This window comes from Ambystoma mexicanum, chromosome 12 (assembly GCF_040938575.1).
Source record: "Ambystoma mexicanum isolate Mex_15411 chromosome 12, UKY_AmexF1_1, whole genome shotgun sequence".
NCBI classification, from domain to species: Eukaryota; Metazoa; Chordata; class Amphibia; order Caudata; family Ambystomatidae; genus Ambystoma; species Ambystoma mexicanum.
This window is the reverse complement of record NC_090936.1, coordinates 1,235,154,449-1,235,169,781: the sequence shown is the minus strand read 5'-3', so window position 1 is coordinate 1,235,169,781 and position 15,333 is coordinate 1,235,154,449. Positions and strand designations below refer to the sequence as shown.

The following is a 15,333-nucleotide window of genomic DNA, read 5'->3' as shown; positions in this document are numbered from 1 at the left end:
ATGCAGGGACCTCGGACGACCATCCATGACCGCCTGCCTCCATGTGCGCTGCCAATGGATACCATGCTGCTGCCGCCCTGACTGGGTAAGTGAGGGTAAACGGGCAGAAGGGGAACTGGAATGACGGGAACCTAGGGGAGCATTGGCACCGGAGTGATGGGAACCCGCATATGGGACAGTCTGCATGACAATCCCACCCCGATAGGACTACCTTTGGCAAAATTAAGAGCTTGGTTGGCTATGTAAGTGGTTAAGCAATACCTGCCGGTTCATTAGTAAGCGCCTGATTCAGAAAACATGTCCAAGCTCATTTAAAGCCTTGCAGAATGGACGCCTGAATGGCTTAATTGGTACAGTAAAGTGCAGTTCGGCTAATTCTGTCATTCCACGTCTCCCTCTCTCTTCTTCACCCTGTCCTTCGTCTATCATTCTCTGGTCTTGCCATGTTTACAATACTCTTACCTTTTCCTGCATCTCTTATCCCTCCTTCTTTCTTAACGATTGTCTGAAGCAGCCCTCAATCTATGGTCACTGATTGACTCCCTCTTGCCTACTCACTGTTTCATGGAGCCCTTGTTCTCCTTCACTATCTCCTACAGCCTTCACTTTCTGGACATTTCTGGAGCTCCTCATTAAGAGCCAGTGATGTTGTCTTTACAGCGTTCCAGCCTTACAGGAACTATATGACTAAGACATTGCAACGGTTGACAAAGTCCTTTAAGTGAACTGTGATCTAGAGCGTGAGGCGGTCACAGTTTAAGATGGCTGCTTCACTTGGTGGTGCAGCCTATCCAAAAACACTCCTGTCTTTCCGCAGCACCACACTGCTGAAAATCCTGGTGCATGGGAAGTAGTAGATTCCCCCTCTTTAGATGCAGTCTTTACACCTGGAGACGGGACCCCAAAGTCCAACAGACCATTAGCAGAGGCTTCCAGAAGAAGACGGTGTAGTAGATGTATGCAGATCCAACACCTTGGACAACCGAGGCATGAGGGCATCTGACCCCTGGGAACAGTGGCATCATACCCCAGTGGGCTTGGTATTGTGTTGCTACTGAGAATAGAGCAAGGGCACTTCTTCCGGCTGCTGTGAAGACCTGGTGCCTGGTCAAATCACACATAGCCCTAGGGAATGATATGATATGATATAGCTTTGTTTGTTTTGTTTGTTTTATTCATTTATAATGCGCACCAGACCCGAGGGAAAGAGGGCGCAGGAGTACAGAATATGCAAGGCTTCAGTTACAGGGTTACAGATAATATACAGGCAATAGCAGTTACACAAAAACAAGCATGGAAATGTACAGATAAGGAGGGGGAGTATATATAGCATTTGTAACGCGCCTATACACAAGTGCTTCAAGGCGAGAAAGTGACTGAAATGGGACTTGGACTTCCTGGGTGCTTTTCCACATGGCTTTCTGTGGCCTGGGACCCACTATATCTAACTCTCTCTCCCTAAATACCTCCTGCTAGAGCCCTTCGGTCCTCTAGCTCCAACTCTGTTGATCAGACGTTTCTCCAAGTAGGCAGTGGGGGCTAGATCTCTCTCTTCGGCAGGTGCCTCCCACTGGAATAGCCTCCCTGGCCCTCTCAGACCTTAGCCGGACCTCCTTATGTTCCGGAAACTTCTCAAGGCCCGGCTTTTCTCTACATCTTTCCCTCTCCGCCCTGTGTCTCTAATTCCACCAGGCCGCTGTGACTTGCGGCCTGGTTCCCTATAAGTCTTACAGGCTACCAGGCCTTCCTTTACCAGTCTATACCAACACTCCCCCTTATCAGCACTGCCCTCCCTGAATAGCATCCCACCTAAGTCTGGTCCTCTCCCGTCCTCACATATATTCGGTAGTCCCCACCCCGGGAACCCCTTTGCACTTGCCTTGCTCCAACTAATTCCCCCCTATGCATTGTATGCAGCTCCACCCCCTTATTTTGCCCTTCTTGTTACTTCACTTTCACAATCTGAAAGTCACAAGGCCTAGTAGAACCGGTACTGTTGTTTATCTCCCCAGCTCCCTTCCCACTTTTTAGTCTTGTGGTGCCTGGAAACACCATTTGCTGTACAGGCGCTGTATAAATATTCAATACATAAATAAAGAAATTGCTGGGTCCCTGGTGAAAGCAGGAAGCACACCATTGGACAGCAGCTGCTTCAATAACCAGTAGCACCACTTCAGGTCCAGCTGGAACCCAAGGACAGCTTAACGTAACAGGGAAGGGACCAGGGAGGGATCGGGACAGGGAATGCAGAGAAAAGTCAATCCTACTCATGGGGTGCATTGAAATTCACAAACCAAATCAAACTCTGCTTAGCAATATCAGCAAAAGTACCAAAGAAATTGCCTTTTTGTTTCCCTATACCAGAATTTGACATGCATCGTGGAAAGAAGGACCATTCTTCAATGGGACTACTTTGCCTCAAATGGAGTAATCCACGTCATTTCCGGGCCCTTGCGTGCTCCACCAGTTCCAGCCGTAAGTTATTCTTTCTATATGTGATGTCTGCTGCAAATGGTACATTCCGTAGCACATTCTTTCTTTATACGCAAAAATTGATAATGTTGCGTGTGGTTTTGTCCGTTTTCAGGATGAGCTTCTTTATCTTTACCCGTTTGATGGCAAATGTCTGTTGTTCTTGCTGTACTTCTTCGAAGGCTCGCTACTGCAACTCTTAGAAAAAAGTGAATAAGCATTGGCGTATCCGAGATGCTGCGCTTGCACCAAGAATGAGAGGAATCACAATAATCTCACATTGGCACTGACCTATCAATGATCTAGAACTGTTTTATCAGATCAATAACACTCTGAAGCATCCCCTTTGACATGTAGAACAATATGTGCTCCAACGCAATGCTATGCAAGTAAGCCATACACATTGGAGCCTATTCCCAACATGGTTGTTTCAGTGGATTGCATTCTACCACAGATTCCTCATTTGATAGATATCCATCCAGCGTTAGCTGGAAGAAACTTTTTCAACGGTAGTGCAGTATGACTCGACATTGACCGTCAACTCGGCTTCCCTCTACCTCGCCACTTTGCGACTACGGACGTGACGTCGGTCGTGCATATATATTACATCACTGCGCCCCCGTACCTCTGTGCACTCAGCACAGTGTTTTTCTGAACTATTCTCTACAGTGAGAAATCTTTTGTTTGATCTTTGTTCAGATGTCTGGCCCTAAAGACTCGGGATACAAGTGCTACAAAGCCTATGGCTCGAAGATGTCCATCACGGACCCGCCTTGGTATCTACGTGTGATGTCTGGGGAAGGAACATGATGTAGAGCAGTGCAGTTCCTGCCAGCAAATGAACCCGAAGTCTATTTGGGAACGATCGTAGTAGTTATTGCTCGGGCAGCCTCTGTCAAAGTCCCTGGCGCGTTTCACGTTCAGGTCGTCGGGTCATGACACCGAAGGCCCCATGTCTGGATTGAAACTCTCCCTCTGTTCTGATCCTTCTCGATCTTTCCTCTGCCTTTGACACGGTCAATCATGCATCCTCAGAAATCGTCTCTGGGACACCCTTGGTATCACGGACGGGGCACTGGCATGACTGACCTTCCTTTCAAACCAACTCTCCCAAGTGCAATTGGGCCCTTTCCTATCCTCCACCTCACTCTCTACCTGTGGCGTCCCTCAGGGCTCTATCCTATAGCCATGGCTCTTCAATATCTACCTTGTCACTCTGGCCCACTTGATATCCACCTTCTATCCCCACTTCCAGTGCTATGCTGACGACACACAGCTCTTCTTTAAGCTCCCTTCTACCCCCGCCTTCCTCTCTCATACCTGACTGCCTGAATACTATTCAGGCATGGTGCTCTGCTAATGAGCTCTGCCTTAATTCCAGTAAGACAGAGATCCTTCGCATTGGGACACCTTCTCCCTGTTTCCCTCTCCCTCTGTGGCCACCCTCCTTGGGTCCCCTCCCCTTACCTTCTTGTGAGGCAAAAAACAGAGGGGTAATCTTTGACTCTTCTCTCTCCTTCTCCCCATACATCACAGACCTTGCCAAGGAGTCCAACCTTCAGCTTCACCTCCTCAGAGGCATTCTCCCTTTTTGCACCTTCCCCCAGAAGCTCAATGTCTCCAGAGCTCTGGTTCTCTCTAGGCTGGGCTACTGCAACAGCCTCTTTCTCAATCTGCCTCCTTCTTCCCTTCGCCTTCTTCAACTAATCCAGAGTAGGACTGCAAGACTTATTCTTGGCCTCAAGCCCAGAGACTCCATCTCTCCAGCCTTAGAATCCCTTCTCTGTCTCCCGGTGACCACAAGGGTCAAATTCAAGACCCTTTGCATCATCCACAAGGCTGTCTGGGGCTTGGGACCTCTCGATATCCTACTTTCTCTCCCTAAATACCTCCCTGCTAGAGTTCTTCGGTCCTCTAGCTTCCAACTCTCTGCAAGTCAGGTGCTTCTCCAAGCAGAGAGTGGGAGGAAGATCCCTTTCCTCGGCAGGAGCCTCCCTCTGGAATGGCCTTATCCCCTCCCCCAGACTTGAGCTGGATCTTCTTAAGTTCCGGAAACTTCTCAAGAATTTGCTCTTCTCTTGCTCCTTCCCTCTCACACTCCCATGATAATCTCCCTCTGCTGCTCAGACTGGTGCCTGGTCCCTTATGAGTCTTACGGGGCCTGGCCCTCCTTGACCAGTCTCCCCCAGCATCCCTACCAAGCCTGAGTTTGGTCCACCCCGTCCACCCTCTCCCACTTCCCCCGGCACTTGCCCTTGTCCTTGTGGATCCCCTTTCTCATTCCCCTGGGCTCCCACTCCTGCATTTCACCCTTTCCTAACCTCCCCCATCCAAGCCCTTTCCCCCTTCTCCGCGCCCCCCCTCCGCCATCCGCTGCCCTTCTTGTCTTCACACTTGCACAGTAAGAATGTCACATGGCCTAGGACGACCGTTAATGCTGTTTTTTTCCCTTTGTCCCCACCCCTATTTTGTCTTGTGGGGCCTGGAAGCACTTCTGTATAGTCGCCATACAAATGTCCAATAAATAAAATAAATAATAAATGCCCAAAAAGGAGGGAGGACAGGCACCACAAGAAGGCGAAGAGAGGCTTGCACTCCCGAAGCGAGCGACACCATTCTTCCTCCTCATCCTCCCATAAAAAGAAGAGATGCCATTGGTGCAGACTCGACTCTGAATCGTCGAAAGAAGCGGGGTAAGCCATGTCCAAATTTGGTTGCCCTAAGGGAAGAGTAGGAGGCATTTAAGGAGCAAATGCTCTAGCTTATTCAATAGGCTGCAGCGGGTACGATTCCGATCTCAATGCCACAGGCAGGTCAGGCACCAGTTGTGCCCGGTGGTTCCAGCGCCAAGCTATCTGCGCCAGGTCCTATGCCCTTGAGCTCGACCTTGACGCCCATGAACTCGACATTGGCGCTGGTGTCCTTCCAGAAATAGGCACAGAGAGACCTTTTAGGAATGATCTCATCGGCATCTGTGGTCAAGCATCCATGAGATCGATTTAAAAATGAAGAAGGGGATCCGGTCCCTTTTGCAATAGAGCTCATAAGCGGGGGGAAACAGGGGTACTGATTTCTTCACGAACCTGGCCCTGGCTGAAGGCCTGCATGATGCAAGTGGACTGTACACCTACCCTGAGCTTCACTTGCAGCAAGCATCCCCCTATGGACACCCCACTGCTCAGTACAGGACGACAGTGGAAAAAGTTATCCTGGCCTTGGGTATGGGTGCCCTGGCCAAGCCCCTTGCTAAATATGACCTTGTGGATATCCTGGACAAAAGCATGCAAACTGAAAGGGCATTCCGATTTAATGTGGCCATATCAGACCCCATCAGCACGTTGTGCTGTAAGCCGTGTTCTACACCAGCTCTGGACCCAGATCTCTCAAAGAAATACAAAATAGCCAGGGAAGACCTACCCTTCCTGTCGTGTCACCTTAAGCCAGAGGGTTTGTTGGTTCAAACCACCACAGTGAGCTTGCGACCGTCAACATCCACCTCCAACCTTCCCACGGAGTCCAAGAAGACAGATGCCCGGGCCAAGAACATATTTGCATCAGGGAGCATGGTCCTGAAGGCAATAAATGCATCCTGCACCTTCACCAAAAACTCACACGGGATGCGGAGGATCATAGCAGAATGGATGGATCACCTCATGGCTGGAGAGGTGAGGGACAGCTTTCTGGAAATGATTAACAATGGGAAGAAGGTGACCTGTCAATCGCTTCAGGTGGTGCTGGAAACTGTAGTTAGTGTTGGGCATACCATGGGGACATCCACAGTGCTTTAGATGACGGCTTACCTCCACAGTTCATGGTTCTCACCTAACATCCAGGCCGAGTTTCTGGACATGGCATTTGATGGTGAGCACCTGTTCGGCCCTAATGCTGACAAGTCTTTGGAAAAATGTAAAGACTCCAAGATTGCTACTAAGTCATGGGACTAGCTGTGCAACCGCTCCCGCAAGCCAGGCAAGGGCAGAGGTATTTCTCGTGTCGTGGACGGGGTAGAGGGGCCTCTAAGCACCAGCAGACTGCGGCAGCAGGTGTGCCAGCAGCCGCTAAGCCACTTTGAGTTCTCCCCAAATGTTTCTCCGGTTGGAGGCAGAATCTCTGAGCACTGGGACAGGCGGAAGGAGATACCCTCTGATGCTTGGACTTGTAGCTCATCATATGGGGGTACTGTCTACCTTCTCTAAAAGGACCACCAGCCAGACCATCCACCCCTCCACAACAACCAGAACAGGAGCGCCAGGAAAACTGAGGGCCCTATTATTATTATGTGCTGTGGAAGTGGTGCCACCCAACTAGAGAGGATCGGGTTGGTACTCTTGTTTCTTTCTGGTACCCAAGAAAGGAGGAGGACTCCATCCCATCCGGGACCTCAGGACCTTGGACAAATTGATTAGGAAAGGAAAGTTCAGGATGGTGACGTTGAAAGAAATTCTCCAAGCCCTACAGCTCCAGGATTGGTTGGTATCGCTGGATCTTCACGACGCTTACTTCTATGTGTCCATTCATCTGAAGCACAGGCGGTTATTGAGATTTGTCATAGTGGACACTCACTATCAGTTCAAGGTGCTCCGCTTTGACTTAACCTCTGAGCCCAGGGCTTTCACCAAGCTGATGGCAGTGGTAGCGGCACACCTCAGGAGATCCAGCGTTCACGTATTCCCTAACTGGATGACTGGCTGATCTGAGGAAGATCTCTGTAGCAGATATCAACCCAGCTCGAGGAAACCTGTTCTCTGCTTCATAGTTTGGGCTTCCCCCTAAACTTCCAGAAGTCCCAATGTTACACCAATGCAGAAGCTTCAATTAATTAGAGCAATCCTGGACACATGGGTCGTGAAGGCTTCCCCTCCCCAAAGAAAGAGTCACTGGTGTCAGGCAAATGATCAAGCTTTTCCAGAGGCAATTGCTTCCTCTTCCTCTTAAATCTCATGGGTACCAGCATTTTTGTGGTGCCAGAAGACAGGCTCCGGATGCGATCTCTGCAGTGGCTGTTAAGGGATCAGTGCTCCCAGTACTTCAACGCCATGAAGGACATTCTCAGGATAATGGCGTCGGTGGCCGACGACGTCTCTTGGTGGGCCAGCAGAGAGCAGGATGGCGTGGGAATCCTTTTGGCCTCCATGGCCCAGGTGGTCACCTTGCATCCCTGAAGGGTTGGGGCTCTCACTGCAGGGTTCTGCAGGTGAGTGGCCTTTGGTCCCCAGTGGAATGCCACTGGCACATCAACCGACTGGGGTTGTGGGCGATCAGGTTGGCCCTGATCGCCTTTGTGCTTTCCCTCAGGGGCAAACACATCCTCATTCTGATGGCCAACACAGTGGCCATGTACTACCTAAGCAAGCGGGGGGCGTATGCAGGGAGGCATTACAGCTATGTTTCTCGTTGCTGGAGAACCAAATCTCAGTTTCTGCTGCCCATCTAGCGGGAGCGGAGAACGGGCTAACGGATGTTCTGAGCAGGCAGAGCACAGTCTCAAATGAGTGGGAAGTGTGCCCGAAAGTTCTCAACGAGATCTTCACCCTATTGGGTACCCATGCAGTGGATCTGTTTCCCACGAGGACCAACGAGAAGTGCAGACTGTTCTGCTCAAAGGAATTCCCAGTGAAGGGTGCAATAGGGGATCTATTTCTGGTGGGGTGGGTCTTTGACCTCCATTATGCGTTTACACTGATACCCGTTATCCCGTGGGTTCTCAGGAGGATTGTCTGATTATCTTTATTGGTGGGACTGTATAAGCAATCCATACAGGAAGGAAATAAAAGAAAAGACAGGCCTACTCTGTCTATGCCCCAAGACCCTGCAACCTTCTCCCCATCAAAATCCTACTTACCCCCTCACTTCTACAGTTCAGGAAAAAGCTCAAGACCCTCCTCTTCAAGCAATGGCCTCTCTCTAACACCTAGGTCCACACACCCTGCACACCGCACCCTACCTGAAACTCGGTGATCTGCTCCCCACTGACTTCCCTCCATGCTGCCAATTGCCCACCCTCCCCTGTTAAATCCCCACTCCCTCGTTTCTCTCCTCCCTAACCTTGTTCTTCCCCCTATGATTGTTTCTCTTCCCCCTAACCTTGTACTTCCCCCATGATTGTTTCTCTCCTCCCTAACCTTGTTCTTCCCCATGATTGTTTCTCTCCTCCCTAACCTTGTTCTTCCCCCTATGATTGTTTCTCTTCCCCCTAACCTTGTTCTTCCCCCCATGATTGTTTCTCTCCTCCCTAACCTTGTTCTTCCCCCTATGATTGTTTCTCTTCCCCTTAACCTTGTTCTTCCCCCATGATTGTTTCTCTCCTCCCTAACCTTGTTCTTCCCCCTATGATTGTTTCTCTTCCCCCTAACCTTGTTCTTCCCCCCATGATTGTTTCTCTCCTCCCTAACCTTGTTCTTCCCCCATGATTGTTTCTCTCCTCCCTAACCTTGTTCTTCCCCCTATGATTGTTTCTCTTCCCCCTAACATTGCTTCCCGAAGTTAGGTCCACGCTCAATAAATACCCTAAATAATAATAATTGCGAAGGCATCCCCTCGGTCCATGGGCTAATTCAACTACATACCCACCTTCTCAGCAGTCTCTGCTAACTGGATACAATTCTTTTCCATTAAAGAGATCTGTCTCCGGGGCCAAGCTCTGGAGCAGAGTAGCTGAGCAGCATGAGGTTTGTGGGGGGGGGGCAGGGGGGGTGGAGGGTGTCACTGCCTTGCCTAAAAACATAGTTACAGATGGCCACAATGAGAATATTTATAAGAGTAAATAAAAACTTTATTAACATGAGAACTAAACATGTAAACTGGACCACCAGTTGCAGTTTTACCGTTGACAATCTTTGACCTTGTCCTAATTTGCAAGTACTGTATTTTAGAACAGAGAAAACCTTTGGGACGCTGTTGCGCGCCTGAACAAGATAGCCGCCGCCTGAAAAGATCCGGCGATGGTGGCTCAATAATCCTACTGAAGATCCTGGCCCCTGCCGCTCCGTTTTTCCCCGTGGAATAATGTAATGAGCATAGGAAGCATTAGAGAAGGTGACGGCGCAACAGTGACTTATAGAGTGCCCCAGGCGAGGAACAACGGGGAGCGCTGCATGGACCGTAGGCCCGCGTGAGACACCGTGTGAGTGGAGGAGGGGCGACATGCGGAGCGATATCCTGGTCCGCCCAACGCCAGCAATACCTGCAAGCGGGAGTGCCCCTATCTCTGGCTGTCTGGAACAGCGCTGGGGGAAGACAGCGGAACCCAGGAGGACTCCTGGCTCGCCACTTCAGGAGTGGGCTGAGTCTCCCACCCAGCAAGACCGCGCCGGAGAGACAGACGGTGGCAGAGAAGAAAACGGTCTCCGGACTGGAGGAGAGACCAAGAGAAGTGGGTCCCCTCTATAGCCCCCCGGCAGAGCTTAGTATTGGCCTGAGAGGTGGGCTGGGGACCGGGGTCGACGACCGTCAGTGTGTGGGTGTGCCCCCCCCCTCGCTCGTTAATTTCATCCCCTGGGGCACGAGCCGGCAGCAGCCATGAGAGGGTGGTCTGGGCTGAGGAGAGGGAGAAGCCCGGTGGCGTCAGGTGTCAAGGCGCACAGGGGCACTCACTGAAGACGCGGACCCGGAACCCCATGGGTAAAAGAGGAGAGTAACCCAACAGGACCCGAGTGAACAGGCGAGGCAGAGCAGGTGACCCGCGTTGTGCTGTGGTGGCGGATGAGAGGTGAAGCCCTCGGAGGGCCGAACAGAAGGTTGGAAACTCCTGTCTGGTCCTCCGCCCGGAAGAGAGAACAGAATCAGGCATCTGATCCTGCAGCCGCGGGGCGAGTTGGAGGGGCCCTGGAGAAGCGACAAATAGGGTCACTGACATAATACACTGGGAGCCTGGCGGTACAGAGCACAAGAATACCAACGGCACAAATCCATCCTGCAATCATGATACCCTGGAAAGAGCCGATTCAAGCAGATTGGCCCTAGTGGGACTGAGCACCCCAGGGTGCGCACGCGGCTTACCTCACGATAACGCTGAAGGGGGTTGTCAACCCCCTTTACAAACTGCTGTTCTGGTACCGCAGCACCTACAGAGAGCTCCAAATTCACATCAGCCCTCTGACTGGAATTGAAGGGCATACTGGACTGGCCGGTCCCTACTGCAAATAAACAGTAACATCGATACCCCAGCGGTCATACAACACCGAGTGAGATAGGACCACCTGGTACCTCAGAGGGGCGAGAAAAGGGCCGCAGGGGGTAGCCGTAATAATCCAAGTGAACGCTCCTAACTGCTATGAGGGCACAGCAAGTTCACCATAACCGGTCCGATAGCACAGAATAACCGGTCCAATAGCACAGCAAGTAGAGCACTCCCTTTGACATCTGTGCAGAGCCTGCTGACGCAGGTTCATATCCCGGCAGTGCCAAAACTTAGCCTTTCATCCTTCCGAGGTCAATAAATGAGCACCACACACCGTGGGTAATAATGAGCAGTGCTCAGATGCCTGAGGGTTTGAAGCACTATATAAATGGTACATTATTATTATTATTATTATTATTATTATTATTATTATTATTATTATTATCATTCACAACCAGACAGCATCTACCCCTTACTATCGAGGGGACAGGGAGCTGCAGACGACGCACCCCTGCCTAGCAAGAACAGGGCAATTACAAATGGGCCCAAGCTGCATAACATCCGCTTTGTAAAGAGTCTCAGCTGGTCACCCGAGTGACTCATCATAGTCACGATCTTCTGTTATAGAGACAGAGACACTACACTGCGTATTGCAAGGGAGAAGAAAGAACTGAATTGAGGGCTATCCGCAATCAGGCTCTTCCCAGACTTTAGCCCCACGGTGTAACAACAATGTAAGATGTTCCAAGCCGTGAAAACCACATTAAGGAAGAAAAATGTCAAATACTCAATGATGTATCCGGCTAAACTACGTGTCCAATACAATGGCCCGCCAATTTTCTTTACCTCACCGGAGCTCGCCGAAAGATTTGCAATGAATATGCCAGACCCTGGTGGCTCTCCTGGACATGCCTTGTGATACCACCACAATATCCTTTTATAATGACGATTAAACTGTGATCACATACTGAGCCCCACAGTGAGGCATACCCGGGTACTAGCGAAGAGCACAGTCCATCAGACAATGGCCTTTGCCATACGGAGTGTTCAGGCCGCTCTCAGTGCCCCATTCACTGCTACATAGCGGTGTTGTTGATTTATGTTATGGAAAGGGCATTTCACGGGGGCGGGGAGGGAGCCAGTAGGTTGTTGTTTGTGGCGTGGGTGGGAGGGGTAAGGTACCACTCGACGACACAGATACACACGATACGACACAAGGTATTTAATATACTCGACAATATCACACTGGAAGTAACTCAGTATAAGTTCAAGAGTTGATCGCCACAAGGGCGGGAGAGAGGATAACCCATTAACAATAATGTCCTGGAATGTAAGAGGCCTTACTGGTAAGAAAATGACTTGTTTAATTGGCAATTACTGTAAGCATCACAACATCAACATCCTATGCCTACAAGAGACACACACAGCCCGAGGCTCACCCATTCCAAACATGCCGGGGTGGGGTATTCATAGGTATGGCTCTTCATACTCTACCAACTCGAGAGGGGTCGCCATCTATATTCACAACTCTATGGACTTCAGGCTCCATAAACAGATGGGAGATGAGGAAGCGAGATTCATAATCCTAGCTGGGGAAACGCGGGGACAGAAACTCCTACTGATTAATGTGTATGCACCGAATACTGATTCACCGAAATTCTTCCACAAATGCACCAAACACATACAATCCTTCCCAGGGCACTAAAAAATTTGGTTTGGGGACTTTACCATTGGCCCTCACACTAGAATACGACAGGTCATCCACAACACAGCTCACGGTGCCCCGCTCAGCAATAGCATGGTCTATCATCGAACAACAGCACGATTTGCATAATGTTTGGAGAGAAAGACATGCACACAAGAGGAAATACACCTACTTTTCCAGCGTGCAAGGAAGCTCGTTCCGATTAGATAATATAACAACCACCTCTACCCTCATGAGAAATGTATTGGAGGCAACAATACTACCCCGTACCCTATCCGACCATTCCCCCATTGTGGTACAAATGACGGGCCCAACAGGGCCCCCCAAACAGGTACGATGAAGGTTTAGAGCCGCTGCTTTAGAAGATGTGGCATTCCGAGGAAATACGACAGGGCATACTTACATACTTTGAGGCTAATGTAGATTTCAAGCCTTCAAGGTGTATGTGAGAGGCTGCTGCATCTCAAAGGAAGTGGGAGTATTGAAGGCTCTAAGGGGGACCATGCGTAAACTGGAGGAGTCCATTAGGAGCCTAGAGAATCAACAAGGGGCCCAGGACTCCGAGGAAATTAGCGGGTCCCTGAGGAAACAGAGGGAAGAACTCTGGCAAATGGCGATTAGGGAAAATAAATTCAAAGGAGACCCGATAGCAGCAGTCAGATACAGGGAGGGTGATCGGCCAAGTAAGACACTGGCATTAGCCATGAAACAAGAACGACCAACGACCCCCATTATGGCAATAGAAGACTCCATAGGACAACCAATCTGGGACCTAGCAGGGATTAACTAGATATTTAGAGGGTGTTACCAGCAAATATACTCTTCACACACCGCGGCAGGGCATGATGCACTAACGAGTTATCTCGACGAAGTGGCATTGGGGTGGCTAGACCCAGAACTAGGGGGGAACTGAATAATCTGATAACTGAAGAGGAGATCCGTAAGGTGATACTGGCCCTACCAAATGGTAAGGCACTGGGAAATGACGGCTTAACTGCTGAATTCTATAAGGCATATGCTGATAACATACTCCCCAACCTGTGGGACATGTATGAACACGCCTTAGCGACCGGTGTCCTTCCAGAGTCCACAAGAACGGCACTGATCATGGTGCTCCTTAAACCAGAGAAGGACCCTCAGAAATGTACGTCATACCAGACGTTATCACTGATAAATATTGATAACAAAATTCTTGTGAAAATATTAGCGGAGAGATTGCTTCCCCACATGGAACCACTGGTCCCTCCCGACCGGGCTGGGTTCATCCACACAACATATTTTGTGACGAGCGTTCGAGCTCATGCATAATGTAGATCCGGAGATCCCCATAGCGATAGCAGCCTTAGGCGCCGAAAAGGCCTTTGACTCAGTGGAATGGCCATTTCTCTTCGAAGTGTTGTGGCGATCGGGCCTTGGGTTGAAAGTCATACAGTGGATCAAGTTGCTGTTCACGGACCGAGGGCAGCGGTTTACACAAATTGGACAATGTCGGAGTACCTCTACCCGTCAAGAGGGACGCGCCATGACTGCCCTTTATCCCCCATACTGTTTGCCCTGATGATGGGGCCCCTAGCCTGTCACGTCAGGGAAATGCATGCTCACCGAGGGGTCTGAATACAGAAACTACTCAATGTCATTTCCTTATATGCGGATGACATTCTGCTATATGTGAAACACCCAAGAATGAATCCATCCCCCCCTTGATGGTAGAAATTGGTAAATTCAGGGAGCTCTCAGGGCTCAGAATTAACTGGAGCAAATCTGAAATTCTGCCATTGACCCCAACTGTGTCCCAGGTGGATGTGGCCAGGAATTCCGGTGGTGCCCCCAGGGGATAAGCTATTTGGGGGTGAGGGTGTCAACGACGTTGTGAGTCTCTATTCTGGAAACTACATGAAAACATTAGAGATATTGGAGCATAAAGTGTAATCATGGATACATCTCCCCATATCACAAGCGGCCAGAGTCTCACTCGCTAAAATGGTCATCCTCCCTAAACTACTTTATATATTTAACAACGTACCTATCTGGCCCCCTCAAAGTTACTTGGCCTGTACGAAAAGTCTAATGATAAGGCTGGTGTGGGCGGGGAAGAATGCAAGAATATCCTACAACACCCTGGTGATGCCATACGAGAAGGGTGGGCTTGAATATCCAGATATATACCCATACTACATAACAGCACAAATGCAATACATAGCGGGGTGGGGCCCCTTCTCCCGAGACCAGCCACACTCCACCCTAGCTAGAGAGACAATATTCCTGGACAACACTCTGGGGAGACTGAGGGGTACACAACCACAGGTACCAAGGAAAGAGATCCAGCCCACAATCGTAACATGTAAAGCATGGGACCGAATGACACAATTGACTGGCGCATCGACAACCTACTCGCCGGACCTCCCGGGTGTATAACATACATGGCATACCACTCACATATGAGAGCGCATTCCGAGTCCTATTTCAAAAAATGGGGGAGCAAACATTGGGAGACCTGGTGCAGGACGGGAACGTTAAAAACCAGAGGAGAGTGGACAGCAGTGACGTTGTTTATGTATTACAGGATCAGGGAAACACTTTGCTCTAAATGGCCTGAATTCGCCAGGGTACTGGACTCTCATCTGGTTCTTCAGTATGCAATAAAACCATTATCCTCTCAGAAATTGGTATCCTCCATCAACAAAATAGCCAGAAGCAAGAGGATGATCCCAAGTCCAGGTTCAGAACCTCCTGGGAGGGCGATCTGGGGGAAGTGATAAGCGATAAACACTGGGAACGTATATGCCTGCTAATGCGCAAACTGTCCATGAATAATGGATACAGGCTAATACATTATAAATTCATCCACCAGGTCTACTACTCGCCAGACAAACTACATAAGATATACCCTGACAGATTATCTGAGTGTAGGAGATGCAAAGCCGAAGATGCTAACTTTTACCATATAGAATGGTCCTGCCTGTGAATATGACCCTTTTGGGAGAGGGTGGAGGAGGCAATGGCGGAGATGCTGGTAACCAGGTGGAAATACACACCG

The 15,333-nt window shown here is 49.9% G+C and overlaps 1 protein-coding gene across 1 annotated transcript in view; it reads left to right on the top strand.

Annotated features, from left to right (window-relative positions):
- The window catches only part of STAB2 (stabilin 2), a 1,783,079-nt gene that overhangs the window by 1,722,177 nt on the left and 45,569 nt on the right, over positions 1–15,333 (top strand). The window contains exon 66 of the mRNA XM_069629923.1: positions 2,365–2,475. Coding sequence (XP_069486024.1) covers positions 2,365–2,475 — 111 coding nt within the window. The remainder of the gene's footprint in view (positions 1–2,364; positions 2,476–15,333) is intronic.